Raw genomic sequence first — 27,950 nt, 5'->3', positions numbered from 1 at the left:
AGAACTCCATCCCCAAGCCGTGGCTGCCTTGGGCTGGTTCTTGGAGACAGGTAGCTGCATGTGGATGTCTAAGAATGCTTCTCTTGCATACCTGTGTGAACGTGCAGGTCCGGGAGCAGCTGTGGGTCTGCCTAGGAATTTAGACAGCCACGGGGGAGGTATGGGGGAGTCTGTGTGTCATTGAATGCCTGGACTTGTGTTGTAGAGTATCAAGGTGTGTGTGTGTGTGTGTGTGTGTGTGTGTGTGTGTGTGTGATGGAGCATGTGTCTGGGCATGGGAGGGGGTGTTTCTGTGAGCATGCATTGTGTCAGAATAACACTTTCCATCTCTGCAGCCCCGTAAAAAGGCCATAGACCTAAGTTACGACAACACACATTACCTGAGTACATACTAAGGGCTAGGCCCTGTGTCAGGCCCTGGAGATAGAGAAAGAAGTAAAACTCGCCCTCCCCCCCCACCCCCCCATTGAGGAGCTCACAGGGCAGAGGGGCAGGTGTGAGGAACAAATCATTATGGCCCAGGCTGTAAGCCCTGAGGGCTGATCCTTGTGTCCATCCTCAGGGGTCCCACAATATCACAACTGTGGAGATAATCTGTTTTCACCATCATCTCCTCCTGCAGACTAGAGCCCCTTAATGATGATTGGCACTTAGGAGGTACATGATACCCTGTAAGGATGAATTATGCAAAGGCCACTGTGAGTCAGGCTATGCCTGGGTGGCCCTCAGCCAGCCGTGGCCAATCATGAGTGACAAGCAGTGTGATAGACCCACTGGGGCTGGGCTTAACTCTTGCTTCCACTACTTACAGCTGGGTCACAAGCACCAGATACTTAATCTTCCTGAGCTTCAGTTAACTCATCTGTGCAATGGGAATAATGATTGCCCTAACCTCTCAGGAGGCTTGAGGCTTCAGTGAGACATGCTGGGCCCAAGGGTGGGGTTCACACCATTGGCTGGTGGAGGCTCAAGAACTTCCATCTGAGTTTGGGATGAGCAGATGCAAACTATTACATATAGGATGGATAAACAACAAGGTCCTATTGTATAGCATGGGGAACTATTTCAATATCCTGTGATAAACCATAATGGAAAAGAATATGCAAAAGAATGTATATATACGTATAACTGAATCACTTTGCTGTACAGTAGAAATTAACACAACATTGTAAATCAACTATACTTAAAATAAAAATTTTTTAAAAAGAACTTCCTTCTGGATATTTCCATGTGTATCTCACCATCCAACCACTAATGTCCCTGGTGAATCTTTGGTGTTTTCTCCAATTTCCCTGCATCACAGCTTTAACTGTCAGATGTCAACATGTAACTTTTATGAAACGTTGAAAATGTGTCACTTCGGGAGAAGGTGCCTCCCCCTCCCCCCCCCCAGGCATGTGCATGCTTGTGTGTATGGTGGGTGCCCATGGGCATGAGGGCAGGAGGGGCAGCTGGGGCAGCTCCCTCCTCACCTGCCCGAGCTCAGGTGCCCATTGGGGTGGCTGGCTCCTGGTGGGGGCTCTTTCTCCTCTCTGACTCACACTGGTCCAGCTTGGCCTCCCCTCCTCTGAGCCTCGTTGAGCCTGGTTCAAGGTCTTAATAGTGGTGTGCTGAAGCTGGTTTGGACTGGCTTGTGGAGCCACCTGTGCAAATCTCTTCCTAACTCCTTAGATCAAGGATGATGCCACATTGGTAGCTTGAAATCAGCCACAGTGGCAATATTTGCAGCACGGGAATCTGCAAATGATATAAATCAGACTCCCACCCACCCTGCAGTGCAGCACACCACTGGTCATACCTGCAGTTATAACAACCCCTGATATTGAGTGCCAGCACCTGCTAGGCATTTGGCATCACTCTTTTTTTTTTTTTTTTTTTGGCCGCACCGTGCTGCTTGCAGGATCTTAGTTCCCCGACCAGGGATTGAACCTGCGCCCTTGGCAGTGAAAGCATGGAGTCCTAACCACGGGACCTCCAGGGAATTCCCATGGCATCACTCTTATTTGCACAAAAATCCTGTGAGATATTTATCGTCAGCCCCATTTCATATCTGAGGTTCATAATTTACATGATTTGAATTCAGGTCTCTGCCCACCACACTGGACCGTGTGCCTCAATAAACAGAACCATGAGATGTGATATCGCTGGCAGAGTTGTTAAAGATCATTGATTAGCTAATCACTCCCCTCATTGGACAGGGGAACTGAGCCCAGAGAGGCTCACTATGGCTGGGGGCTTCCTCTGTTAATATTGCAGCTCCCGTCTTCCCACCAGTCTCCCAGCGCCTTTGTGTCCACAAAGCCAAGGTCACTGTCACCTGATGTTCTGCATGCATGGTTGATTTTTTGGAAACTTTACATGCAGATCTTGACATTCAGTGCAAGTTCTATTTTGCTTTGCTTGATTTGACCCAGTGTTCAAGACTCTCAAAAACATATTAAATGTTGCTTGGGCCATTTGTTGTGTCTCCCTCCTAGGTGGGTGCCACACACTGCCCTGATCACTGCACCTTCACGGCAGGAATTGGGGTTAAACTTTAAAAAAGAATAAGCAAGACAGAGCTTTGTGGCCCAACACTGGACATCTCCACCCTGTCTGACAGAAGTTCTGGCGTCCACACTCTTTGGAAAGCAGGTTCCTCTCCCACCCCCACCCTGGCTCTGCCTGCCCCACTGACCAGAGGATCTGGATTTTTGTTCCATGAACATCAGCAAATGCTCACTGAGACGTCCTCCCTGACAGACAGTCTCCTGTTTAGAAACTGGGCTCCCTTCTTCCCCCTCCGCTCTGACCAAGGGACACCCCCCGCCCCCCCACCAGGACTCCCTTTGCCATTAGACGTGCATTTCTCCTGCTCTGGAAGAGCGGCTCTGCATCCACAGCCGGCCCTGCCTTCGGAGACGTGGAGCCCGGGCAGAGGGACCCGCACCGGCCCGGCTAGAGAGCGGACGAGACACTACTTCTTCTCAGACTCCAGGCGCCTCCCTCCTTCTACGCCCCCTTGTTCTTTGGGGAAAGGTATCCTGTGTGTGCCTCCACCCCGCCCGGAGGGGCAAAAACACCCTGGTTCCCGACTCGTACCCCCATCCTCGCCTCTCCAGGTGCGGGGCCTTCATGTTCAGCCGCCGCGTCCCCAGGCCCGCACCGCGTCAGGTGAGCTCTCACCTGGGGAGGGTGGGCGCGGGAGCTGGGGGCGGGGCGGGGGCGGACCCGGGGCCGTGGCCCCACCCGCGATGGGGCGGGGCAAGCCGGCGGGGCCAATGAGGCGGGGGGCTCGCCGCCTGCGGGGGTGCGCCGCCAGCGCCGCTCCCGTCCCCCCGCCCGCTCCGCCCCTCCCGGGTTTAAAGCCCCGCGGGCGGCTGGTGGCGGCGCTGCTAGCGCTGAGCGGCGCGAGGAGATGCGACAGGGCGCCACGCCGCCGGCATCATGCGCCCCCCGCCCGCGCTGGCCCTGGCCGCGCTCTGCCTGCTGGCGCTGCCCGCCGCCGCCGCCGCCGCCTACTTCGGGTCAGTGCCCGCCGCGCCCCGGCCCGCCTGCCTTCCCCTCCTCCCGCTGCAGCAAGGCCAACTTTTCCCTTCCGCTGGCCCTGGCCCCGGCGGGATCTCGAACTCAGACCTTAGCCCCGGTGGTACCCAGCCCCATCTCGGGGTCGGAGTTCGCGTCCAGAGCTCCTTCTCTGGCTTCCCCGACTCGGACGCGGATCGCACCTTCTAGCGTCCGAGCTCTGGTCCCCTTCACCGCCGCTCTTCTCACCCTGTCCTGTCCGAGACCTCATCCCGCCCACTCGGCCGGGTCTCAGACCCCCACCCAAGCTCCCGGACTCTGCAGGCGTTTCGGACCTTGTCACCGTCCTCCCCGGGGCTCCCTGTCCCTGCCTGTCCGAGGCGTCCCTCCCGCGCTCGGATGCCCTCTCGGATCCTCACTCCGTGCTCTGTCCGCCCCCATCCTGGGCTCTGTCCAGCCACCCGTCCTTGCCTGGGGCTCCCTCCCGACCCTCTGCCTTCGCCCCGCAGAGCGGAGACCCGGAGGGCTGGCTGGATGGGTGGGGTGGGTTGTTACCGAGGCCGGGGGAGGGGATCGCGCTGATCCAAGAGGGATGGGGGAACCTGCGGACCGTGGGGAGTGTCAGCTGGAGAGCGGGAGGGAACCGTCCGTGGGGGAAACCCAACCAAATCTCAGACCTGGCGTCGGGTGACTTCTCAGGAGAATGACGAAGAGAGTAAGAGGGGAGGCGGTATACATGATTGGAAAAGGAGGGTCAGAGTTGGGGGTGACAACTGGGGAGAGAATGGGTGGGAGTGGGCAGTGTTTGGAGAGCAAGTTATAGGGCAGTTGTCCCTCCTTCTCTGACCCTGAATTGCAGGGACTTGGGGTGGGAGATGGGGTCGTGGGTGTGAAGGGACTTTCCTGACCTCCACCCAAAGCCTGTTCTAAATATATACAGTCTCTTACTTTAAATCATGGCACTTTTTGTGATTCTCACCGCAAATCAAGGTGAGGTTTACAGTCTGACCCCAGCAAAGGCAAAAACAAACAAACAAAAACCAAAAAACATAAACCGCCAAGCAAGTGACCTGCCAGAGGCTGCTCTTAAGGACCTGGCAGGAAGGGGGCGAATAAGGGTCTGAGAGTGTCTGAGAGGTCCTGCGCAGGCTGGAATAAGGGCTGTGGGCTAATTTCCAGGTCATGACCCCTGGTTAAAACATGCCTTGGCTGTGGGCAGTGGCCGCTCCTGAAATATATAGCGGGTGGCGTCAGCCCCGACCCTAGCTCAGGGCTCAGCTTGCTGGTGAAATGGGAAGATCACTTAGTCTCTGGCCTCAGTGTCCCCTTTTGTACAGAGAAGGGGCTAAACTTGATATGACTGAGCCTCTCTATCCATTTCAAGAGCACTGTGCATTCATGTTCGTTTCCCAATGATTTCAGGCTTGAAAAGGCACTGCTCCTCAGCAGACGGGATAAAATGGTTAGGGTACAGACTCTGGACTCAATCCCCAATCCATCTGCTTGCTAGCTGTGTGCTCTTGGCCAAGTCACTTAACCTCTCTGTACCTCAGTTTCTTATCTGTAAAATGAGGATAATAGTGCTTATTTCATAGGAGGATCATGTGAGTTAGTACATGTAAAGCACTTAGAACAGGGTCTGGCACATAGTAAATGCTCAACTAATGTTACTAATTATTAAGGAGATACAGTGTCTTGATATTCCAGCCCCAGCAGGGGTTTCTGAGCTGGAATGGAGAGTGGGGGCAGGAGAGGGGTGTGGACAAATGGTGCCTGCATCCTCTTGGATATCAGCTCATTTTCACAATCCTTGTGTTTGCTTGGGTTTGGAGGTTGAGGATGGCGCAAGGGCCAGATGAGATGGGAGGAGAGGGGCTCCAGGAAGCTGGAACCACCCAGGCGGTTGGAAGGGAAAGGAGTTTGTGGCAGTGCACAGGGTTAGAATTTGAGGGCCGTGAGCAAGGGGGCGGTCTTGGAAATGAAAAGGGAGATGGTGGATCAGGCATGGGTTGGGGCTGAGAGGGAACATGTGAGTATGAGCCACCTCTTCCAAGTCATGAGCCCCCCTGGACAGAGCTGGCAAAATACACTCCAGCCACCACCACCCCAGTCTGGGGAGGAGGAAAAATGTTCAGAGAATAAGCTAAAAATGGGGCTTTGTGCTGTTCTGTGTTTGGTCTCAGAGAACAGACAGGATGCAGCCTGAATTCTCGCTGAGGAAGCCCTGTCATGACTCAGTTAGGCCAGGTTTTCCATCGTACTATCCGAATTCACTCTCTGGAAGGAATCTATAACACTGTAGTGAGAATGTGAGGCAATGTGCTTCTCCTTCCTCTAGGTCATTTGCATTTGAAGTCTCATTTCTGATTATAAGATCAAGTGTTTTGGCATCCTGATAAAAGAAAATTCAGACATCAGGAGAGCAGGTGAGGCCAATCTTCTTGGGGTTTTTAAAATCATAGAATCAGACTTTAGAGTTGGAAGTGACCCGCAAAGTTTCTCTGGTCTAACTCCCTGCTTCAAGCAGGTCATGTATTATTACTCCTATTTTTCAGATGAAGGAACCATCATCCCCAAATCAGTGAGCCAGCAGCTGCTTCTGGTGCTTTTACTTGAGTCTAGCACCTAATTCTGGTGATGCTGATAATAACATAACTAGTACTGCAGTTTACAAATAATTTTCTTGTTCAGCCCCTCTGCCATCTGATCCTCAGACCCATTCTTGAGGTATATACAGGATGGGTGTAAATAGTTCCCAAAAGGAAACTGAGGGTCAGAAAGTTTCAGTGACTCACGCTATGTCGCACAGCAAGCTAGTGGGAGAGGCAGGATAGAAACCAGGTCCTGCAGCCAATCTGGACTCTTTGTTCTACAGAGAGTATTAGCCACTAGAGCTAATACTGTGTGGTCACCCAGGAGAGCTGCAGCTGCAAAGGAGCTGCAGAGGGTGAAGCGGTAGAGAGTTGCCCCCTCCCCTACTTGGTTAAATCTGTCAGATTCTTGGCTGTAGTGGGATGGGTGAGGTCACAGCATTCTCCTCTGTCCTCAGCAGTGAGATAGGATGCACTGAGCCCTGCTCGGGTATCAGGTGGGCTCCCAGAGGATGGCACGATGACAGTGGGATGGAAGGTGGACCAGGTTTGTCCTGGCTCTGGACCACTCTCAGTGTTGTCCATGATCGAGTCACTTGCCTTCAAGGTCTTTAGCATCTGGAGGTCCTAATGTTCCCTAACCAGATGGTCCTGGCTTGGAACTCTAGGATTACTCAAGAGCTCATGTTTTGGCTCAAATGGCTTGGGAATTCTGCAAATATTAAGTTCTGTGGTGTCTTATAAATGAACACTCACTGTATTATGTGATGAGCTGGGTATATGTTAGGCCTTGTCATTCAGTCCAGTCTTTAAGTCATCCCAATGAATTTTGTATCTAGAAATAGTTCCTGTGGATGCAGCTTTTAAAATCGTAGTTGACTTTGGTGGTGCTTTTTAAATGTGTGACCTCTGCCCTGTTTGGGTTTCTTTCCTATCTAGGGATGGTACAGATCCGTTTATGAAAGCACAGGCTTTTGAGTCATCTAGAACTTAGTTTGAATCCTGGTTTTGCCTCTTGCTAGCTGTGTGACTCCAGGCACATGTCTTAACCTGTCTGAGCTTTGGGTGATGATAATACCCATCCTAAAGGCTGGTGTGAGGCTTAATTCAGACAATGAATGAAAGGGCCTGGTAGGGTGCCTGGCACATACTAAGTGTTCAGTACAGGCTCACTCTTGGTGGTTGCTAGGGTTCTAACCATCTTCTTGGGTTGTGGGAGTGTCATCATTGTGAAGAAGCAAAACATAACCTTAATTTTTTTTTCCAAATCAACATTACATACAATAAAATGCATGTATTCTAAGTGCACGGTTTGGGTTTTAACAAATGTATACCCTGTGTAACCACCACGACAATTGCTATATGGAACAGTGCCATCATCCCAAAGGATCCTTTGTGCTCCTTTGCAGTCAACACTCTCCCACCCACACCCCGTCACCACTTCCCTGCTTTCTGTCACATTAGTTTTGCCCATTGTAGAATTTCATATAAATGGAATCATATGGTATATAGCCTTTTGCATATGAATTCTTTTGCTCAAAATAATGTTTTTGAGATTCATCCATGTTGTTGCATGTATCAGTAGCACATTCCTTTTTTCCGGCTGAGTAGTATTCCATTGTATGGATGTACCGCAATTTGTTTATTCATTCACCAGTTGATGGACATTTGGATCGTTTCCAATTTGGGGCTATTCCAAATAAAGCTGCTATGAACATTCATGTACATCCCTTTTTGTGGACATATGTTTTTATTTCTCTTGAATACATATCTAGGACTGGATATTTGGATCATATGGTCATTTGAATGTCTTTTTCATTGGGTTATTTGTCTTATTGAGTTGTAAGAGTTCTTTACATGTTTTGGATATAAGTCCTGTGTCAGAAGGTATTGGCAATATTTTTTCCCTGTCTGTAGCTTGCCTTTTCATTTTCTTATTGTTATCTTATGAAGAACAGAAGATTTTAATTGTGATGAAGTACAACTTTTGAACTTTTTCTTGTATGGTTTGTGCTTTTTGTGTGTCTCATCCAAGAAATCTCTGCCTATTAGAGGTTGCAAAGATTTCCTCCTATGTTTTCTTCTAGAAGCTTCATAGTTTTAGCTTTTACACTTGGGTCTGTGATTCTTTTTGGGTTAATTTGTGTGGATGGTATGAGGTAAGGGTTGAAGTTTATTGTTTTCCATGTAGATATCTACTTGTTCCAGCACCATTTGTCAAAAAGGTGATCCTTTTTTCATCGTCGTCTTTGTTGCAAATTAATTGACCCAATATATGAGGGCTTATTTCTGGACTCTCTATTCTATTCCATAAGTGTATCGTTAAGCCAATACCACAGTCTTGATTACCGTAGCTGTATGGTAAGTCTTGAAACCAAGTACTATAAGTTCTGTCCTTCTTTTTCAAAATTGTTTTGGCTACTCTAGATCCTTTGTATTTCCACATAAATTTTAGTATCAACTTGTCAATATCTGTAGGAAGGACTGCTGGGATTTTGATCGGGATTGCATTGCATCTATAAATCAATTTATAGATGATTGGCATTCTAACAATATTGAGTCTTCAGGTTTATAAACCACCCATATCTCTCTTTTGGGGGCTTTTAAGATTTCTTTCAGCAGTGTTTTGTAATTTTCAGTGTATAGGTCTTACAAACATTTAAAAAATTATTCCTAAGTGTTTTATGTATTTGGATGTTTTTTTAAAAACAGTTTTAGGAATTGACTGGGTCCTGAGAAAAACACGGTTGGAGGGAAGAAAGGGTAAAATAAATTTTACTGCTTTGGGGTGGTAGATTGCAAGCCAAACATCACTGATAAGAATCATTGTATTGGGGGAAGGAATTTAAGCTAGGTTGTCTCTGGGCTCAGCTGTAACCCATGTGGAGCTGGGCTTTAGAGCTGGGGTCAAACCAGCCTCCTCAATGGACGGTGGTGGAGTTTCTGAGGCTGAGTGGGGAGGAAACAGAAGAGAGAGAAGCAAGGGGTCGGGGGGACACCTGGGTTGGAATCTCCTAAGGAAGAGAGGTCCTGGTGCCTTTAGGCTTGTGTGCTCAGGTAGAAGTTGGGCTCAGGAGGAGGTGGGCCAGGTGCTATGAGGGAGACCCTCACCCTGGCATCAGCCTGAGCAGGATGGGAGCCAGCCTAATGCCCTGCTATAGTGTAAGGAGCGCTGGACTTGGAATCACACAGATCGAGTTCAAATCCTCCAGCCAACCACTCACTAACTGTGACCCAGAGCAAGTCAGTTAACTGCTCTGACCTCAGTTTTCCCATCTATAAAATGAGCTAATCCTTACCTTGTAGGGTTGTTATGAGGGTTTTATGTATATAAAAGTGCTGAAATGCTCTCCACATGTATGGAGTCTAGGAAATCTAGTGGCCCGTCTTAGAGCATCCCAGGTTAAGGAGTATCTTTTTGACATCTGTTCCTTCCTCTCTTCATTTTTATCCCAGTCATTATATAATTTGAATCCTTCCTATACTCAGCCCTTTATGTGCATAATCTCATTTAACCATTGTGACATCCCAGGAGGTAGATGCTGGTGGAATTATCCTCATTTACAGGTGAGTGGGGGCGTGGGGAGAAGCTCAGAGAGGCCAAGTGCCTTGCCCACAGCCACAGAGCCAGTGGTGGGCAGCACCTAGATTTGAATTCTAGTCTGTCAGAACCCGGAGCCAACCTCTTCATCCCTGCCTCCTGCGTCTGTTGACTACCAGCTGAGGCCTGCCTTCCCCTGGGCAGCTCTGACCCTCTGAGCCCTCCACCCTGTAGCCTACATCTCTCACTTGGCATACGTTGTAGGTATCTCTTGCACTGCATGTCTTCAACTCTTGGTTTGTTACCTAATTTTTTATGTGCTCATGTCTCCGATTCGTGCATAGTGCCCTTTAAGCGTGCATAGCGCCCTTTAAGCGGAAGTCTTGGGGCCCTGTTGTTTGTTGACTCCACCCACGGTCCCTAGCATTGCTTCCTGGTCCACAGTGAGTGTCGGGGTGGGCAGTCCCCTCTCCCTTTTGCTGACCCTTCCTCGCCCCCAGAACCTCCCTCTCTGCCCCATCACGTTTGCTCTTTCTGCATGGCCCTCTCAGGCACATGCCGCTTGGCCATGACCTGGCCTCTGTCAGGATAGGAATGGGAAGCAAAGCAGAGAGCAGGCACTAGCCCCCATCAGACTCCGGAAGTCAACCACACCTGGCCTTCCATGGGAATCCTGGGGGCAGCAGAGATGAGCTGGGGGTGGGGCAGACACCTCAAGCCCAGACCCTCTCACTGGAGAGACTGAAGAGAGAAGGTGAAGAGTCTCAAAGAGCCTAGAGAAAATCAAACCACCATGTTCAGTCTGTCTTGGAAATTCCAAAGAGACTAGTTTTAGGGCAAGAGCAGAGAAGGTCTGCTTTCCCCATAGGGACAATCCCTTTGAGGCCAGATGTGTATCAGATTTCAGGAGTTTTCAAATTTTAGCAAGATAATACAATACGCATACCACGTATAACATAATATCCCTAGCAAGGTATAGGGCAGCCCCCAGTAATCAGACACGATTATTTTTGCAGAAAAACATCTACATGTTGGGATAAATATAGACCATAAATATTATCACTTTGGTTCAGTTCAAGTCTTGCTGCCACATGAGTTCGCCACAACTGTACCCAAGAACTGTAGTTGTCGGAGATTTCTGGAGTCCGGAATCGTGGATAAAATTTTGTGAACCTGTCACGTGTCATCACGAGAGGTTGGGTACATTGAGTTTTAAAGAAAGACCTGGGCCAGGTTGTCACTGTGTATCAAAGGGAGGCTCTGGCTGCCCAAGCACAGCTTGTCCCCAGAAACTGAGGTTCAGAGGGAAGCAGCCTGGCTCTCCCTGTCCCCATAGGGGCTGAGCTGGTTGGAGGAGTCAGGGTCTGACTGACCGAGGCCGGACTGCCCTGAGATCTGGGTCGGTCCAGATCCCAGTTTGAGGGCTGGGGCAGGCATGGCCACAGGGAAGCTTCTCCAGAGCCACGCCCTTCCAGAGCCTTCGAGGCTTGAGCTTGGGAAGGTTTGGTGGTGAGGATGGGGGATATTAGGTAACCCCTGCAGCCTGGGAGTGAGACAGCAGGGAGGCCAGTGGTTTGGACCTGGGTGTGGAGGGGACTGAGGGAGAGCCTGGAGCTATACTGCGCCTGGCGTTAACACCTGAGGGATGTATGCAGTCAGCAGGTGCCTGGACTGGGGATGGGGGTGCCTCAGGGGATGAGGAACCAGGACCTCTGCCAAGGGGGTTACAGCCTACTTGGAGAGACTGTCTATACAGCCCTGAGGGGGAAGAAAAAATGTGAGCCGTGCAGAACTAATGGTACTACATCTGAAAAACTGGGAGAAGACAAAGAAGTTGGATGGTTAGAGTGGGATGGGGCTGGCAAGTAAGGAGGACTTCCTGGAAGAGGCAGACAAGCATCTTAGGCTACTAGAGCTGGATAGGGCTTCAGGATCACCTTTCCCATTCCCTGCATTTTTGAGTCAAGTGTTGAAAAAGGCTGTGGTTATAAGAGTCCAGGGGATCCATGAGGGCTTTTAGACTGGGAAAGGCAACCCAGGTAGCAATTACAGCATGAAGAGAGGCATGGAGGTTGGACTGAGTTAGCCATGGCAGGAAGACAAGGAGGAGCCTGGCCTGGCATGAGGGGAGGGGCCCTTTGCTACAACCCTGGTTGGCTCTGCATCCAGGAGAGTCTGAGGTGGGAAGTTGTTCTGGTCCTGCTCTGGAGGACCCTGCTGTATTCCCAAGGAAGCCACTTATAACTCCATCCATACCCTGGGGCTGTCCTGACCACACGGGCCCTCACTAGGCATATTCAGGGAGTGGCTCCTTGACCAGGCTGGAGGTTCCTGCTATCCTTAGGGCTGAGGGGAGGGGTGTGGAGGGGCATGAGCCATCCCTGGGACCTGCAGGAGGACAAATGGAATCTGCAGCATGGGACATCTCCTCCTAGAGCATATGTAAACAATGGAATTGTCCACATCACAGGGTGATCACACACAAGGCATTCACCAGGGGCCAGGCCCTCCCAGGGTCCACAGCCCAGCCTGAGCCTGCTGGGCTCAGGGATAAGGGTGACCACCCAAGAGCCTGCCAAGCTGGTTAGTTGGTCAACTTACCATGGTTAAAAAAACTTGGCCAAAGTTGTCCAGCCCATGAGCCAGGATCCCATGGTCGGGGCAGAGCTGGGTGTGGGTGTTGGTTGCCCCAAGATGATACAGCCTCAGCGACTACTTGCCTTTCCCTGCCGTTCCCATGCTGTGTCCCCTAAATGACTCCTTCCCTGGGTCAGGGCTGGGCCTGTGAACCCAAGAAGCTGGGGAAGCTTATCTTAAGGCTTCCAGCCCCTCTTCTCTCCTCCCCTTCCTTTCCTCACCCCAGACTTCCCCTTTCTCTCTTCTCTTCATGATCCCAGACTCTCTCCTTTGAGCTTCCTCTGTCTAGCAAAGTATGTTCTCAGGTACTGGCATTATTATATCAGACTCTCACACTTCAATATGAATTGGCAGGCCACTGCTCCAAGCTTTATTTCTGACTCTTGGCTGAAAAGAAACTGAGTTTTAGACCAGGGTCCTCTCTCCCTTCAGCTGCTCAGGGAGCCAGAGGAGTCCCGACCAGTCTTCCTTCCCTTCAATCCTACCCGTCTTGCGTTCCGATCACCCTAGACGTTTACTATGATGAAGGCTGCTTTTGCTTCCCTGAAGTGTTACATTAAAACTGAAAGCAGAGACCGCCAATCTTGATGGGAGCAATCGGGAGACCCGGGGTGCAGTCCCAGCCCTGCCACTAACTCAGCGGATCATCTTGGACAAAAATCTTACATGAACTTCCAGGGCACCAGACAGATCAAAGCAGAGACTTGCATACTTGGCAAACCTCTTGCCTTCCTGCCTGCACTGCAGAAGCCTCTGGGGTACCTCCCAGAAGCCATCAGGGCAAAACATCTGGACTGGGTGATTGATCCTGAAGGGTTTCCCCAGCCTTAGAATATAATGATTCAAGTGGTGTACATTTAGACCCAGCCAGGGAAGTGGGGGAGATGCTTATCATCCCAGACTTGTGAAGGGGAGGGATTCCTTTGCACGGGAGTGACTTTTGGGACCCTCCATGGCCACTGTGCCACCTGATCTATCCATGCCAGGGACAAAGACTTCCCCTCCTCAGCTTCAGCCTGAGCCTGAGTGGAGAGGCAGGGAGACAGAAGGAAGAAGGGGGAAGCATTTCCTCCACAGATGTTGCACCAGCCAGGCTCTAAATGCCCGAGATTGTTGAGATGCAAAGCAAGCTTGTTGGGCGGCCTGCTTGCTGCCCACTTAGCTCCTGAGCACCCGTCTCCACGATGCCATCCTCAGCAGGCAGCCCAGTCGGGCGGCTGCAAAACAGGAAGTGGAGCTGTTCTCGGAGAGAGAAAGCCCACAGCTGGGCCAGTCTCTTTTCTCTCTGAGCCAGGGGTGGGCTGGTGGGGGGCGGGGAGGTGTGCTGATTCAGTCCTCGAGGTGGGTTCTGAGGCTAAGAGGTGGGGAGGAGAGGAAGGCTGAGACCCAGACAGGGATACAGCGAGCAGTCTGGTTTGTTTTGGTCTTCTGTGGCCTGAAGCTGATGCTCAATACTGATATTTAAATAGAAGAGTGAGTGAAAGGATGGGGGAGGAGGAGTTGGAGGAAAAGTGGGAAATGGTACCTGCCAAATTTGCCGTTAAGGCTGCTCACTAAGGACGTCCTCATGGAGGAGGTATGAGGTGACAGTGAGTCTTGTCAAGGAGAGAGGAGTCTGAAGGATGGAGAGAGGGATGTGCTTCTCAGCAGTGTAAACCTCGGGGCCCCTCAGATGACGGGAGGAGGGGAGAGGAGCCAGGGGTGTGGAGGGGGCCCCCTCTCTGAAGAAGGACTGCCCGGAGCCATGTGTCCTCTTTTCCTGGGCCAGACACTGTCCTGGCTAACTCTCCCCTGCTGGGAAGAGGTGGCGACTGGAGAGGACAGGTGGGGGTGGGGAGTGTGAGTGTGAGTGTGTGTGTGTGTGTGTGTGTGTGTGTGTGTGTGTGTAGGGGGATTTAGTGAGGGCGGGAGAGGTGGGCTGAGATATTTGAGATGAAAGCACAAAAGGTGCACTTACCATGCAAATGGCCCTGCAGCGGAAGCCTGTTATCGGAGCATCTAATAGGGTTTTGCGGGGCCAAGGCCAATGCTCCAGGCAGGGCAAGGCTTTCCTGGTTCCCAGGTAGCTGCCTGCAGTTGGCACCAGCCCTGGTGCCAGGAACAGCTCCTGGTCCCTCCAGCTAAGTGTCCAGACAGGCTGGCATGACCTGGTGTCCTGGGAACCGCCAGTCTTGTCTTGTGCCACCCACCTGCTCACCCACCCACATCCTGGGGGCGGTCTCCTCTGGAACCGTCAGACCCTCTCGAGCAGAAACAGGGATGGGGGTAGGGGTGGAAGAACAGAGCCTGGGCACCCCCAGGTGATGGGAAGTGCTCTACACCTGCCGGGCCTTCTCCAGAGAGCTCCCAAGAGCTTCCTTCAGCCCTGTCTCCACCCCGGGCCTCCCACTACAGGCAGGAGGGGACTGGCTGAGGTCAGGTTCTTACCCAGATGGTGTTAGGAGATCTGATCCGGGTCCCTGAGCAGCTATTGTTCCTCTGGGACTTGGGCTGGTTCAGAGCCTTCTTCTTCCCTGCCCCTTGGGGTCTGGGGAGAGTTTGCAGTGCTCTGAATTCAACCAAGTTCCCTCCAGACTGTGAGCTCCTTGAGGTTTTGAGTGTGGGTCCCAGCACCCAGCACAGCACCTGGCACGTAGTAGATGCTTAAGAATGACACTTAACCTGGAGCTTACCGTGTGACAGATACTATTCTAAGAGCTCTACAGATGTTAATTCATTTAATCCTCACAATAACCATGTGAAATAGGTCCTGTGATTATCTGCATTTCACAGATCAGGCACAGAGAGGTGAAGTGCCTTGCCCAAGGTAGAACAGCTAGTAAGAGGCGGAGGTGGGATTTGAACTGAGGCAGTCTGGCTCCAGTCATGCTCTCCTACTAGTCAAGGTGTATTTGTTAGATAGAATGAGCTTAGGGGGTGAGTGGACATCCCTGGGGTCACCAGTGAGTGAGGGCAGACCTGGGACCAGACTACCCAGGCCAGAACAGCCTTGGGGGCCTGAGGTCCTTTGGTCCCCACACTCTAGCAAGTGGCGGGTGATCATTCCAGGGTGAACTCTAGTTCTGCTCAGGGGTTCGCTGGTCCCTGGGGTCCTGTGGACGATAGACCCAAGCAGTCTCCTGGGAGGCTTCCCCAAAGCCTGGGAGAACCTACTTTTGCTTCCTTCAGGGTCATCCCAGATGGGGCAGCTTTAGCCAAAACTGTGGATGGGGTGAGCCTTGAACAGGGTGAAAGAAGGCACGGGCAGGAAAGACCAGGCATGGACAGAGGGGGTCTGGGTGGGTAGGATGTGAGATGAAGTCCGGAGGGGCACCCTTGACTTTTCCCACTTTGGAGGGAGACGAGGTGGCCTGGGAAGCGGCTGGGGAGGCTCTGGGGTCAAAGCCAAAGGCATCTCATTGTGTGAGGGTGGGGGCTTCCAGTCTTATCAACCTGACCACCAAGGGCCATGGGCTGAGGGTGCAAAGGACAGAGGGGCACAGGCTGGGGGCAAAGAAGGGAGGAGAATGGAGCTGGTCACGTGGGGTGGTTGCTTTCCTAATGGGACAAAAGGGGCTGGAAGTCAACCTGGGAGAGCCCGACAGGAAACAGGAATGGGGGAGACAGACCAGCTGGGCCAAAGCAGGTGCAACTGATGGGGAAGGGTTGGTCCCAGGTGGCTCAGGGGCACTTGAGTCAGGCAGGGGCCTGAAGGTGCTCTTATCCCTCAGCCCAGAAGGGTAATCAGCAAGTTTGCAGATAATTTGTCCTCTGCTCTTCAGTCCAGAACACTGCTCGCTTGCTTGACTGATAGCATCCGACCTGACCATGGGGAGGTGTCTTCATTAAAGCCCCAGATTTTGTCTGGATTCCTTAGACTCAACGAAGCTCACTCGATCTTCTCTGGTTGTACATCTTACCCTCAAGATGCTCAACTAACATGTGGAGATTTTTGCAGAAGGGCTTGGTGGGTGGGGTTCTCAGGCTTGGAGTGCTAGATAGAATGATTTCTTCAATGGGAACGGATCATGCCCACGGACCCTGGAACAGATTGGAACCTGCAACACCTAGAATTCTTCTGAGGTCCAAGAAGAAACCGTCTCTAGCAGATGCCATGGCATCCACAGGGCATGTGTCAGAGCATTTACTAGCACTGTTTAAGGAAATCAGTTGAGGTATTTTCTAAGTTTGATGTCCTGGCACTATTTCTTCAAAGGAAAAATGGTCCCAAACTGCAACATAGAAAACAAATAAAAGGGAAACTGGGTCCTGGTATGTCTCTCAGTTGTCTTCCTAGGTCCTATGGGGGCCCCTGAGGCAGTGTGAGGGGGCCTTTTTTGAGAGCAGCCCTGGGCAGACCAGGGCCCAGTATGGCCTGAAGCTCCTGTGCGGTTGGCTGCCTTTCCTGACCATTAATCGCTACTAAGTGTCATTACTGCTAATAAAATTAACCGACTTTATACTGGACTCCTGGGGCCATCAATCACAGGGTCTATTACACGAAATTAAAAAAACAGTGGCCTGTTGATGGGGGGGAAAATGTGTTTGCCGAGCCTGGCTCACAAGTGCAGCGTAGGGTGTGCTGGTACTCCACAGCTGTCAGAAGGTGGTGATCAGGGACGGCACCCTTAATTAGACAAACTGACTCTCAGCCTTGACATCGTTCTACAGATAGGAGTGTCTCAAGTAAGAACAGAGATGACCACAGGAAGATTCTGGGGCCAGGGGCTGAAGAGCTCCCCAAATTCTCCCTCCCATTCTCACCTCTGTTTCTCTCTACGGGTTTGGTTTATTCTTTTTCTCTCTCTTTGGACCAGCTTTCTATCTCTTGAGTTACAAGCCCAAAGAAAGAGAAAACAACTGTATGCTCTCTTAAGTCAAAGAAGGAGAGGAAAAGAGAGAGAAAGCAAATGTATGCTCTCTTAAGTCAAATTCCAAATTCCTAGAGAAAGAACTGATTGGCCCAGCCTGGGTCATGTGATCCTCAGTGATCCAATCAACAGGCCAGAGCAGCAAGATCATATGGTATAAAATGGCTGACAGGGTAACCATGTAGGTAGAAGGAACAGGTAGGCAGCCAACCCAACAGGTGTCTGAAAGAGTAATTTAAAGGGCTTAGTAATAAGCACTCAAAATGTGGTAGATAAGGGAATTCCCTGGTGGTCCAGTGGTTAGGACTTGGCACTTTCACTGCTGGGCCTGGGTTCAATCCCTGGTCAGGGGATTAAGACCCCAAAGCCACATGGCATGGCCAAAAAAAAAAAAAAACCGTGGTAGATAATATTATATAATAGAATATAAATTATACATTATATAACATATAATATAGCTTAATGATATAAAAATAATAGCTATTGTTCTTATAATGGAATTTGAGACAGGCCTTGAAGGATCTGCAGTCCTGTTGGCCAAAATTCCCATCATTCCCTGCTCATTCTCTCATCTGTTAATCACTACTACAAGGGAGGTCCCAATTTCTGAAACACAAGAACTGCGTGAACAGAAGCTGCCCCTCACACCAGCCCCTGGTGTGGGGAGGAAGACATTCGAGGGGCTAGATGGCTGCTGCGCCCTTTGCTCCTGCAGCCCCCAAGCTGCCCTCCACACCGGAAGCCAGTCAGGGTGGGGTATCCTGGGCTGGAGTTGACATTGGGTTCTGCTCTGGACCTGCCAAGGGTCAAGCTCTAAGGGTTTCCTGCCAGACTGCAGGGAGGGGTTTGGGTGTAGACCTGGTGGACTGGAAATTTACCCATTTGCCCCCAGATTAATGATTAACGGGTCCCTGCCCTCACCCTGTCTGGGAGGGGAGCCCAGGGCCGGGCTGGGCCAGGAGGAGCCCGATAGCATCTGTCTCTGCTCGAGGGTTTTGGAGATTTGCTCCACACTGGGTTGGCTGCACCTGATGGATTTGGGATCTACGGGCACTTTCTGGGGGCACCTGGGACCTGGCCAGGACCCACACCCTCCCTGGGGTAGATGGGGAGGGTGTGGCATCCAGCCAGATGTCCTGGCTGGGGCCGGTGGCTCCAAACAGGAGAGCCGTGCCCTTGGCTCTGTGGGAGTGGGCCTCTCTGACCACTCAGGGCTTGGCCACAGGGCTTGCCTTGGCTGGTGGCACTTGAGCACTATGGGGTGCAGCCCAGACCTGGCCACACAAGTGACAAGTGCCACATCCAAGCAGGAGCTTTAAGAGCCATCGCCTGGTTCCACCTTTGATCTTTTAACACGGCCACAAGGCCAGCAAATTCCAGAAAGGGTCTGCTTCCTCAAGCCTGGGTGCCAGAGTGATGTATATTTCACCCACTCCGAGGGCCACCAGGGTACAGGACAGCAGATATTTTGAACTGGGAGAAACATCTCATGGACCGCTTCTGGGCGGAGGGAAGGTGAGCTCTATTTGTAGTCCCCACCTTGGGACTTCCCTGGCAGTCCAGTGGTTAAGACTCCGAGCTTCCACTGCAGAGGGCATGGGTTCGATCCCTGGTCGGGGAACTAAGATGCCACGGGGCACAGCCAAAAAAAATCACTGTAGTCCCCACCTTGCTGCTGATCAGCTGTAAGACTCAAGTTAGTCACTGCCTCCTTGTAAAACCTTTGTTTCCTTATCTGTACAAAGGGAAGACTCTGCCCAGGTTAGAGAGTAAAGCATCTTGCAAGAGGAAAGAGTTTTGAGAAACTCCAGCTAGCAGGAAAGTGAAACAACAAGTCCCAGCCCCTGTGGTTAGTAACTTTTCAAATAATCCTCCCAGCAGCCCCAGGAGGTAGCGAGGATCACACTTTCCATTTTCCAGAGGAGAAAATCAGTGCCTCTAGGTTACACAGCTAGGAAGTGACGGGCCACTGGAATGTGGCAGCCTGATTCAGCATCCATGGACTTCAGATATAGTAGAGCAAAGAGTCTGGAGCTGGTGGCCTGATGAAAATATACCTCCTTCATCTTCATCCACCTGTCAGTCCATCCACCCATCCTTCCTTCCTCCCTTCATCTCTCCATCCTTCCACCTTTCCATCCATTCGGGTATTCCCTAAGTATCTTTTTGTAACAGGCATGGAGTGGCCAGATGGTTAAAGATCTATCTGGGGATTATGGAAACAAGTTAGGTTGGCATGGCATTACTTGGGCAGCAACCTAATGTAAGGGAGAGAGGGATACCAGGGAAATTGGCTGGACGTCTTCTTAATGTCGACATCCCTCTGCCTGCCCCTCTTAGGAACATGCAAGCCAGGCAGCAGCCAATGCTATGTGCAATATTTCCCAAACTGCCCTGATCCTCAAAGCTGCCCAGGGAATGTGGAAAATATACAGATTCCCAGGTCCTATTCCAGACCAAGAGAAGCAGAATTGCTAAGTATAAATCCTGGGCATCTGTATTTTTAATAAGCACCTCAGATGATTTTTCTGATTGGGCAAGTTTGGGAAATAAGGTGGGTGAGAAGAGCAGAGACTTTGGCTTCTGGAAAACTTGGGTTTGAGATCTTGCACTAGCTCTTGTTATAAGCACCTTGGTTTCCTACTCGGTAAATTGGGGGCATGACCCCATGGGGCCAGCCTCCCTCCTAGAAGGGCGAATAATGCAGCCCCCAGGAAGGCCCTTCCACTCACCTGCCCCACATTCTTAGGAATTGTCATCCTTCCTCCTCCCCTGTCACAATCCAAGGGTCACTGGTCTCCCTTCTCTCTTGCCTCCTCTAGCCTGACCGGGCGGGAGGTCCTGACACCCTTCCCGGGTCTGGGCACCGCCCCTGCCCCAGCACAGGGTGGGGCCCACCTGAAGCAGTGTGACCTCCTGAAGCTGTCCCGCCGGCAGAAGCAGCTCTGCCGGCGGGAGCCAGGCCTGGCTGAGACCCTGCAGGATGCCGCACACCTCAGCCTGCTCGAGTGCCAGTTTCAGTTCCGGCATGAGCGCTGGAACTGCAGCCTAGAGGGGAGGACGGGGCTGCTCAAGAGAGGTAGGGAGGAGGGCTGGGAGGAGGAGGGCTGGGAGGAAGAGGGCTGGGGGGAAAAGGGCTGGGAGGAGGAGGGCTGTGGGGAGGAGGGCTGGCGGGAAGGAGGGCTGGGAGGGAGGAGGGCTGTGGGGAGGAGGGCTGGGGGAGGAGGGCTGGGGGGAAAAGGGCTGGGAGGAGGAGGGCTGTGGGGAGGAGGGCTGGCGGGAAGGAGGGCTGGGAGGGAGGAGGGCTGTGGGGAGGAGGGCTGGGGGAGGAGGGCTGGGGGGAGGAGGGCTGGGAGGAAGAGAGCTGTGGGGAGGAGGGCTGGGGGAGGAGGGCTGGGGGGAGGAGGGCTGGGAGGAAGAGAGCTGTGGGGAGGAGGGCTGGGGGAGGAGGGCTGGGGGGAGGAGGGCTGGGGGAGGAGGGCTGGGAGGAGGAGAGCTGTGGGGAGGAAGGCTGGGGGAGGAGGGCTGGGGGGAGGAGGGCTGTGGGGGAGGAGGGCTGTGGGGAGGAGGGCTGGGAGGAAGAGGGCTGGGGGAGGAGGGCTGGGAGAAGGAAGGCTGTGGGGAGGAGGGCTGGGGGAGGAGGGCTGGGAAGAGGAGGGTTGGGGAGGAGGAGGCTGCCTTTCCCACTCCCCAGGCCCCTGTCCCCGGGCCACGTTGCCCTTACGAACCCAGCACAGTCCTGAGTAAGAAGGGTCCTGGAGTTAATGAGGCCTAGCTTTTCCCTGTTTGGTGGGGGCAGGGGAGCAAGGAGGACACAAGAGAGGAGAGGAGGAGCACCACCCATTCCTGGAAGAGCCCACAGATGAGATGGGTGGTCCCCCAGTCCCTTCCCTCAGCCTCCTACACACACACACACACACACACACACACACACTCACACTCACAAAGGTATGAGAGCAGATAAGGAGGGATGGCAGTTAATAGTTGGCCAAGTGACATGACACAGGCCAACAAAAGACTTCATTTGTTCATTCACTCACCTGTTTCTTTGTTGATCATTAGCATCAGTCCATCCTTCCCTCCCTCCCTTCCATTCCCACCCTACTTCCCTCCCTCCCTGCCCGCCCCATGTCTCCACTTGGCCATCACTTCACTAAGCATCTGGTGAGGCTCTCAGCGAGCCAGGTACTGTGCTGGATGCTGGAGATACGGAGCCGAACAAGACCCCATCTTCCCTCAGAAAGCATTCAGCCCAAGTGGGGGAAAAGGTCATCCTGTGACTATCACCAAGCATCAACGGGCCTTTGACAAAAAAGGGAGTGATGGTGGATCAGAGCAGCCCACCCCCTTTTAGGCAACTGTTCCCCGTGGCTGGGAGGGTCTGAGCAGAGCTGATGCCCCCCCCCCATCTCAGTGTCGCAAGCACCCCAGGTACATCAGAGAGCAGGTAGAAGGTAGCGAGCGCACAGGGGAGGCCAGCTCTGGGCTGCACCCCACAGTGCAAGCGTTGTGATTGTCCTGGAAGTGGGTGGATGGTTGGTTTGGGGCCAGTCAGGCGGGAGACCCAAGGTCACTCAGTCATTGGGCCTACTCCCCAGTAGGTAGCAGAGGGTGACATTGAGAGGCATCAGGAAGCACAGGAAGCATATTTCAGAGGATCAGGGGCTCAGAAACGGGTCGGTCCAACTTGCTCACACATCAGCTTGGAGTCAAGGTCAATGGTTTAACCCAGCTTCGCCACTCGCCAGATGCCCATGTCACTTTTCTCTGCATCTGTGTTCTCACCTGTTTAGTAGAAGGAGCAGCCCCTGTCCTGCCGCCCTTAGAACCTGGGCACACACTCCCTTGGGAATTGGAAGTTCCATTTAAACAGCAACTTGCATCCTGAGTTTAAGGGGCAGGTGACAGGGGGGCTGCCCTGAGCCGTGCCCTCAGGTTCACAGGCCCTTCATCCTGCTCGCCACAATGGCCCCACCACCCGCTCTATCCTCAGAGGGCAGGAGACAGCCTCTGAGCCCACTCTCCTCCTCCCTCCCGACCCCCCCGGGACCCGGCCCAGGTTTCAAGGAGACGGCCTTCCTGTACGCGGTGTCCTCGGCCGCCCTCACGCACACTCTGGCCCGGGCCTGCAGCGCCGGGCGCATGGAGCGTTGCACCTGTGATGACTCTCCGGGCCTGGAGAGCCGGCAGGCCTGGCAGTGGGGCGTGTGCGGCGACAACCTCAAGTACAGCACCAAGTTCCTGAACAACTTCCTGGGGCCCAAGAGAGGAAGCAAAGACCTGCGGGCACGAGTAGACGCCCACAACACCCACGTGGGCATCAAGGTGAGCACGTTCCCGGGTGACCCAAGCCCTTCCCAGCCAGAGTGCAGGGCTGGGGAGCGAGGTCTCTAGGAGGCCATTATCCGCCCTACCCCCTAGCACACACACAGAGCCGGCCCAGGATGAGCCTCATCCTTTCAACCAACATTCCTTGGGCATCCATTCTGGACCATTACCAGGTACCAGGAAGTAGGGAAGGATCCTGGGCATCACTGTCGGCTGGGCAGCAGGTGGGCGCTTGGCTCAGGACGGGGCCTTGGTGAGGCAGAAACGTGTTTGGAGAAGGGTCTCCATTCCAAGCACTGGCCTTCCTGGAGGTCCTAGAAGCCAAGGTAGTTTGAAAACTGATCTGGTACAACCCCTGTTCCTTCTCCATTTTACAGATGGGAAGACAGAGGAGGCCCAGAGAGGGGAAGGAACTTGGCTGAGGTCACACAGTAGTGGGAGGGCTGGAGGGTAAAAAGTATCTAGGTCTATTCGGACCAGAAAGCTGGGAGAGGCTAGGGCTCCATTTCTTTAAGAAACTGTGTTCTGTGTTCTGTTTCCTTATCACTGAGTTTGTGTAAACCAGGGCTGCTGTGTTCAGTTGTGCAAGCTGTCTGCTCCACAAGGACTTCGGGCCAGGGGAGGAGCTGGGGCTAAGATCCGGCCCACACTGCTCTCACCAAGATGTGAGGACCGTCTCTGCCCAGAGGAAGGGGCGCCTAGAGCTAGTTTGCACTAAGGTGCCACGTGGGCCAGCTTGAGTCTTATCTGCCCCCCCCTCCACACCATGTGGACCTTCCCCTGTCTCTTTCCCATCCTCCTGTTGCTCCCCGGCCAGGGTTGGTGCTCTAGGGTCTGTGGGCCCGGGTCTCTGACCACGCGTCCCTTCTGCCTCTCCTCGCAGGCCGTGAAGAGTGGCCTGAGGACCACGTGTAAGTGCCACGGCGTGTCGGGCTCCTGCGCCGTGCGCACCTGCTGGAAGCAGCTCTCCCCATTCCGCGAGACAGGCCAGGTGTTAAAGCTGCGCCACGACTCAGCCGTCAAGGTGTCCAGTGCCACCAACGAGGCCTTGGGCCGCCTGGAGCTGTGGGCACCAGCCAGAGCAGGCAGCTCCACCAAGGGCCCGGCCCCACGGCCTGGGGACCTGGTCTACATGGAGGACTCACCCAGTTTCTGCCGGCCCAGCAAGTACTCGCCCGGCACGGCAGGCAGGGTGTGCTCCCGGGAGGCCAGCTGCAGCAGCCTATGCTGCGGGCGGGGCTATGACACCCAGAGCCGCCTGGTGGCCTTCTCCTGCCACTGCCAGGTGCAGTGGTGTTGCTACGTGGAGTGCCAGCAATGCGTGCAGGAGGAGCTTGTGTACACCTGTAAGCATTAGGCCCACTGCCCAGCGTGCCAGCTGGGCTCTGCCAGGACCTTGCATGGCACCGGGCCACCTTGAGGCCACCCAGCTGTCCAGCCAGCCCCCCTGGGCAGGTGCACGCAGCGTGCATGCACTCACCCATGTGCGTGCCAGGGCACCTGTGCTCCTCTCCCCACTGGGTCCCATCAGCCTTCCCCTCCCTCAACTCGAAAGGTGGGAGCCCCACCCCTGAACCCAAGGGTCCCCAGCCTTGTTGAGGACTTGGAGCGGGAGGGCAGAGCGGGAAGGATGTGGAGGGAAATAAGGGAGGCCAAGAGGAGGGCAGGACTGAGGTTTTGGAGAGGAGAGGGGGTACATCCCTCCATCTCGATTCCTGGGATTAGTGGCCTAAAGCCAGCAAGATGTTGGGAGGTGAGCTTCTGGGCCACGAAGGCCCAGGGAGGCAGGGTCAGTCAGAAGCAAAGGCTGGAGTCTGCCTGGGATGGGTCAGTCCAGCTGTAAGTGTGACCGGGGTCCACTTATGCTGTGAGGCCCCAGTGCAGCTGGCATTCGTGATACACAAGAGTTGGTTTATGAGTTCTGATTCGGTTACACTTGTGCACTCACAGCTACTCATCTAATTAAGATTTTTACCAGGGCTAGCGTTATAGGCGTGGGAAAGTCTTTGCTAAGCCTGGCTCCTTGGGGGACCCCTTCATTTACTAATGGTCCCCCACCTTGGCTCTTACCTGAGGAAGAGAAGTGACTGCTAATTCCCTCTGATCCTGTGGACCTTTCCATTGCTGCCTACTGAGGCCCTGAGAGGGAGGAGAGAGAAGCTGGTACATACACACGGGTGCACACAGGCAGCCCACAGACACATGCATGCACAGCCCTTGGACCTGCCAGGCTGAGGGCTCTCATTCAGTGACACACACCTCTCTGGTTCAGGATCAAGACTTTGCAGGGGTCACTTTGCTGGAAGCTGTGTGCTTTCCCAGAGCAGAGCCCGATGCCAGCCGGGAGGAAGTGACCTCCTTCGGGACGCCCTTGGCTGCTTTGCTGGCCCTGCCGCGCCCTCTGTCAGCTTCCCTTCTCCCGGAACCCAGAGTTGCTGACCCTTTGCTGAGACAGGAAACTCTTCAGAATCAGCCGAATGCTGAGAAACCGTCTGTGCAAGCCCCAGGAAGAAGCCCCCGGGGTTCCCTGCGATCTCCAAGGGTGAGGAGAAGCTGCCCCGTCTTCGGTGGATCAGGCAGCATCCGGAGGGATGCTGGAAGGATCTTTGGCTGCAGAGGCTCTGATGAGAAGCCTGAGGCCCCTCCTGAGAGTGACTCTGCTGACCCAAGCAGCTGGCCCACATCTTGGCAGGAAGAGAAAAAGGACAGAGGGCTGTTTCCCTAGTTTCTTCCGCTCCCCAACCGCAAGGAGACTTTCTCTCTGCCAGCCCGCTCCATCCTCCTCCTCTGAGACCCCAACTCTGCCTCCACCCTGGCTCAGCCCTAGGCATAAGGCAGCAGGAAGAGGGCCCCCAGTCCACCAACATGCCATCTGCATCCCAAGTCCATGGCTGGCAGTGCCGGGGTGGCAGGAAGATAAAGGGTAGCCTCGGAGGGGCTGTGGCCACAGTCGGCCACTAACACTGACCAGGCCAAGGGCACAGGTCAGGCTCTGAGGACCCCTCGGCCTGTGAGGTCTTCCCTGTGCAGCCCTCTCCCCTCTTCTACTTCCCTGTTCCCACCCCGTTCTCTTCCAATTGCCCCCAAAGGTCCACCTCAGCCCTGCTGGGGCCCCTGGGACCAGTGACCACTGACCTCTCCTTCTACAGCTTTAAGGGAAACACTCACAGGGTATTTTTTTTTGTCTACCTCGCATATATAGTTTTTAGGGCAAAAGAGAATAATTTATATAGCTAAGATATATGAGAAAATATTTATGTTATTTATATAGTTTCTATATTTTATGGGCAGCTGCTCTGGGGCGTGTGAATTTGTTGGAAGCCATCTATCTGGGGAGATACAGCTGCCCTGACTGGGGCGCCCACTGAGCTGGACACCAAGTGGCTGGGGAGAAGGTCTTGTGGGCTCCGTGTCCCTTGACCGGGTCTGTCCCAGAGCTAGTGAGCAGCACCCCCTCCGCACAAGAACTCTGATGGGCTTGATCCAGATCCTCCTTGTAAAGTCGTTGTAAATTCTCTGCTCTTCTGGGTCCCAGGCCCCCTCTTCTGCTCTGGCAAAACTTGTCTTGCTCATGGGAATAATGATGACAAGGATGACCACACTTTGCATTTGTAAAGCACTTTTGATCTTTGGAAACACTTTTGTCCCTTTAATCTCACTTGATTTCCCCATTATCCCTGTGAGGTAGGTGTGGCTACGTAACTGTGCCCATTTTACAGATGCGGCCCAGAGATGGAGGGCTGTGTTCAGAGTCACACTGAAGAGGTTCTTTCAATGAATATTTACTGAACTTTAATAACCTGGGCCAGATTATGGGAGCTGACTTACCCAGAGCCTGGGAGCCCCAAGTCTGGATCCACCCTGAGTCCAAGAGCCCAGGGATGCGGCTGCTTCCCTGGCTGTGTGTGACCCTGCCTTTTGGATCTCGGCAGCATGTCAGCATTTCCTGTGTCTCAGGGGCTGGGACTGCCTGAGAGGCCTGGAGAGATGAGAACCCCGTAGCGGCCACTCCAGGGGCCCCACCACCGGGCCCTCCCTCCTTCTGCCCACACCGCCTGAGAGGGTTGGGTTACAACACAGGACCCCTCCCAGCCCACAGCTGGGCTTTGTTTGCTCTCATTTGTGTTTTTCTTTTAAAAATGATTTGATTTCAATTGGCTTTCTGGCTTCTCTTGTAAAATCAGCTGCACTGGCAAATTGGTCCTGCATTCCCACCTTGGCCACAGTCAGCTAGAGAGAGGGACCCCTATCAGACAGGATGCACGGGGGCTCCCCAGTTTGCCAAGTACCTCCCACCTCACTCGTGCATGCTGCTGCCTGGCTCTTGTGGGCACATCATGTCTGCCCCTGGTCCAGATAAGCCCAGCTTCCCTGGTGTCCTCCACTGGCTGACAGAGCGACAGAGACACCCATGCCAGCCCTGAAGATTATTTCTTGCTTCCCAGAATTTCCTTTCTCAACAACCATGAACTTCAAACGCTTTTGTCTCAGCACACTTTAGAATCACAACCAGAGCTATCGTATATCGAGCACCTGTTCTGTTCATCCACTCAGTCAGCGATGGTTTAGGGAGCGCCTACTGAGGGCCAGCCACCACCCCGGGTGCTGGGGTGCAGCAGTGAAGGAGACCAAGTCCCTGCCTCGTGGGGCTGCCACTCTAGTGGGAGAGGAGAGACAATAAACCAATAAACCACGTGTCAGCTATTTGTACCTATTTTGTCTCGCTTTATTGCAATAACCCTGCGTATTGGACACGACCATGCCCATCTCATGGTCAAGGAAACGGAGGCTATGAGGTGTGAAGGCTCCCGAATGCCACTAGCAAGCAATGGTCTCAGGATTAGAACACAGAGCTGCTGGCCTCCAAAGTATGAGTTCTTGCCTCCCCTCAGATGTATGTAGCACGGGGATGGGTCATCCCATTCTATGGATTCTGGGGAAGCTGAGGCCCAGAGGAAAGAGGTGACCCATCCAAGGTTATATACCAGGTTGGACCAGGCCAGAGCCTGGGTCCCCTCCTGGAGATGACAAGTATTTTTAGTGCCTGCATCCTATGTCCAGCCATGCAGGTTGGGGTAGGGCAAGTTAAGGCAGAGCAGGAGCCTTCAGGGACTTAAGGTTCCGTAGGAGAAATGAGACACACGGCCGTGCAGTGGTTTTGGTCATTTACTTGTCAGCCTCAGAGTCCCTCCCTGGCCACTGCCCTCCCAGCATGCTTTGGGAAGTGCAAGTGCATGTCCTCAACCAGCTGCTGCTCCTGGGGGTCTGATGGGGGAGGAGGCCTCTTTTGGAGCGAAGGTCAGCAGAGAAGCCTTGTCCCTGCCCTGCCCTGGCTCTTCAGCCTGCTGGGATCCACACGGGGCCCCCAGGGGGGCAGGCAGAAGGAGAGCCACAGTCCAACCATGAGGGCACCTGCATTTCCACCTGCGTGCCTGTTCTGACCTGTTCCTTCTACCCTGTGTTCCTGGGCCCGGAGACCTGCTGGTTCTGAGCAGTGAC

General features: G+C 53.3%; 1 protein-coding gene across 1 annotated transcript; it reads left to right on the top strand.

Annotated features, from left to right (window-relative positions):
• Positions 1-3,426: 3,426 nt before the first annotated feature.
• On the top strand, positions 3,427-27,155 carry WNT9B (Wnt family member 9B). Its single transcript, XM_061176942.1, has 4 exons — positions 3,427-3,506; positions 19,946-20,202; positions 22,183-22,448; positions 23,335-27,155. Exons 1-4 carry the CDS (start codon positions 3,427-3,429, stop codon positions 23,806-23,808), a joined length of 1,077 nt encoding a protein of 358 aa, XP_061032925.1. The 3' UTR covers positions 23,809-27,155.
• The last annotated feature ends 795 nt before the right edge of the window (positions 27,156-27,950 follow it).

This window comes from Eubalaena glacialis, chromosome 19, assembly GCF_028564815.1.
Source record: "Eubalaena glacialis isolate mEubGla1 chromosome 19, mEubGla1.1.hap2.+ XY, whole genome shotgun sequence".
NCBI classification, from domain to species: Eukaryota; Metazoa; Chordata; class Mammalia; order Artiodactyla; family Balaenidae; genus Eubalaena; species Eubalaena glacialis.
The sequence above is the reverse complement of the archived record's forward strand: the minus strand, read 5'-3'. Positions and strand labels throughout refer to the sequence as shown.

Coding starts and splice junctions, on each gene's coding strand:
- WNT9B (XM_061176942.1), top strand. CDS start 3,427: ATGCGCCCCCCGCCCGCGCTGGCCCTGGCCGCGCTCTGCCTGCTGGCG. Junction 20,203..22,182: donor GACGGGGCTGCTCAAGAGAG/GTAGGGAGGAGG, acceptor GACCCGGCCCAG/GTTTCAAGGAGACGGCCTTC. Junction 22,449..23,334: donor ACACCCACGTGGGCATCAAG/GTGAGCACGTTC, acceptor CTCTCCTCGCAG/GCCGTGAAGAGTGGCCTGAG.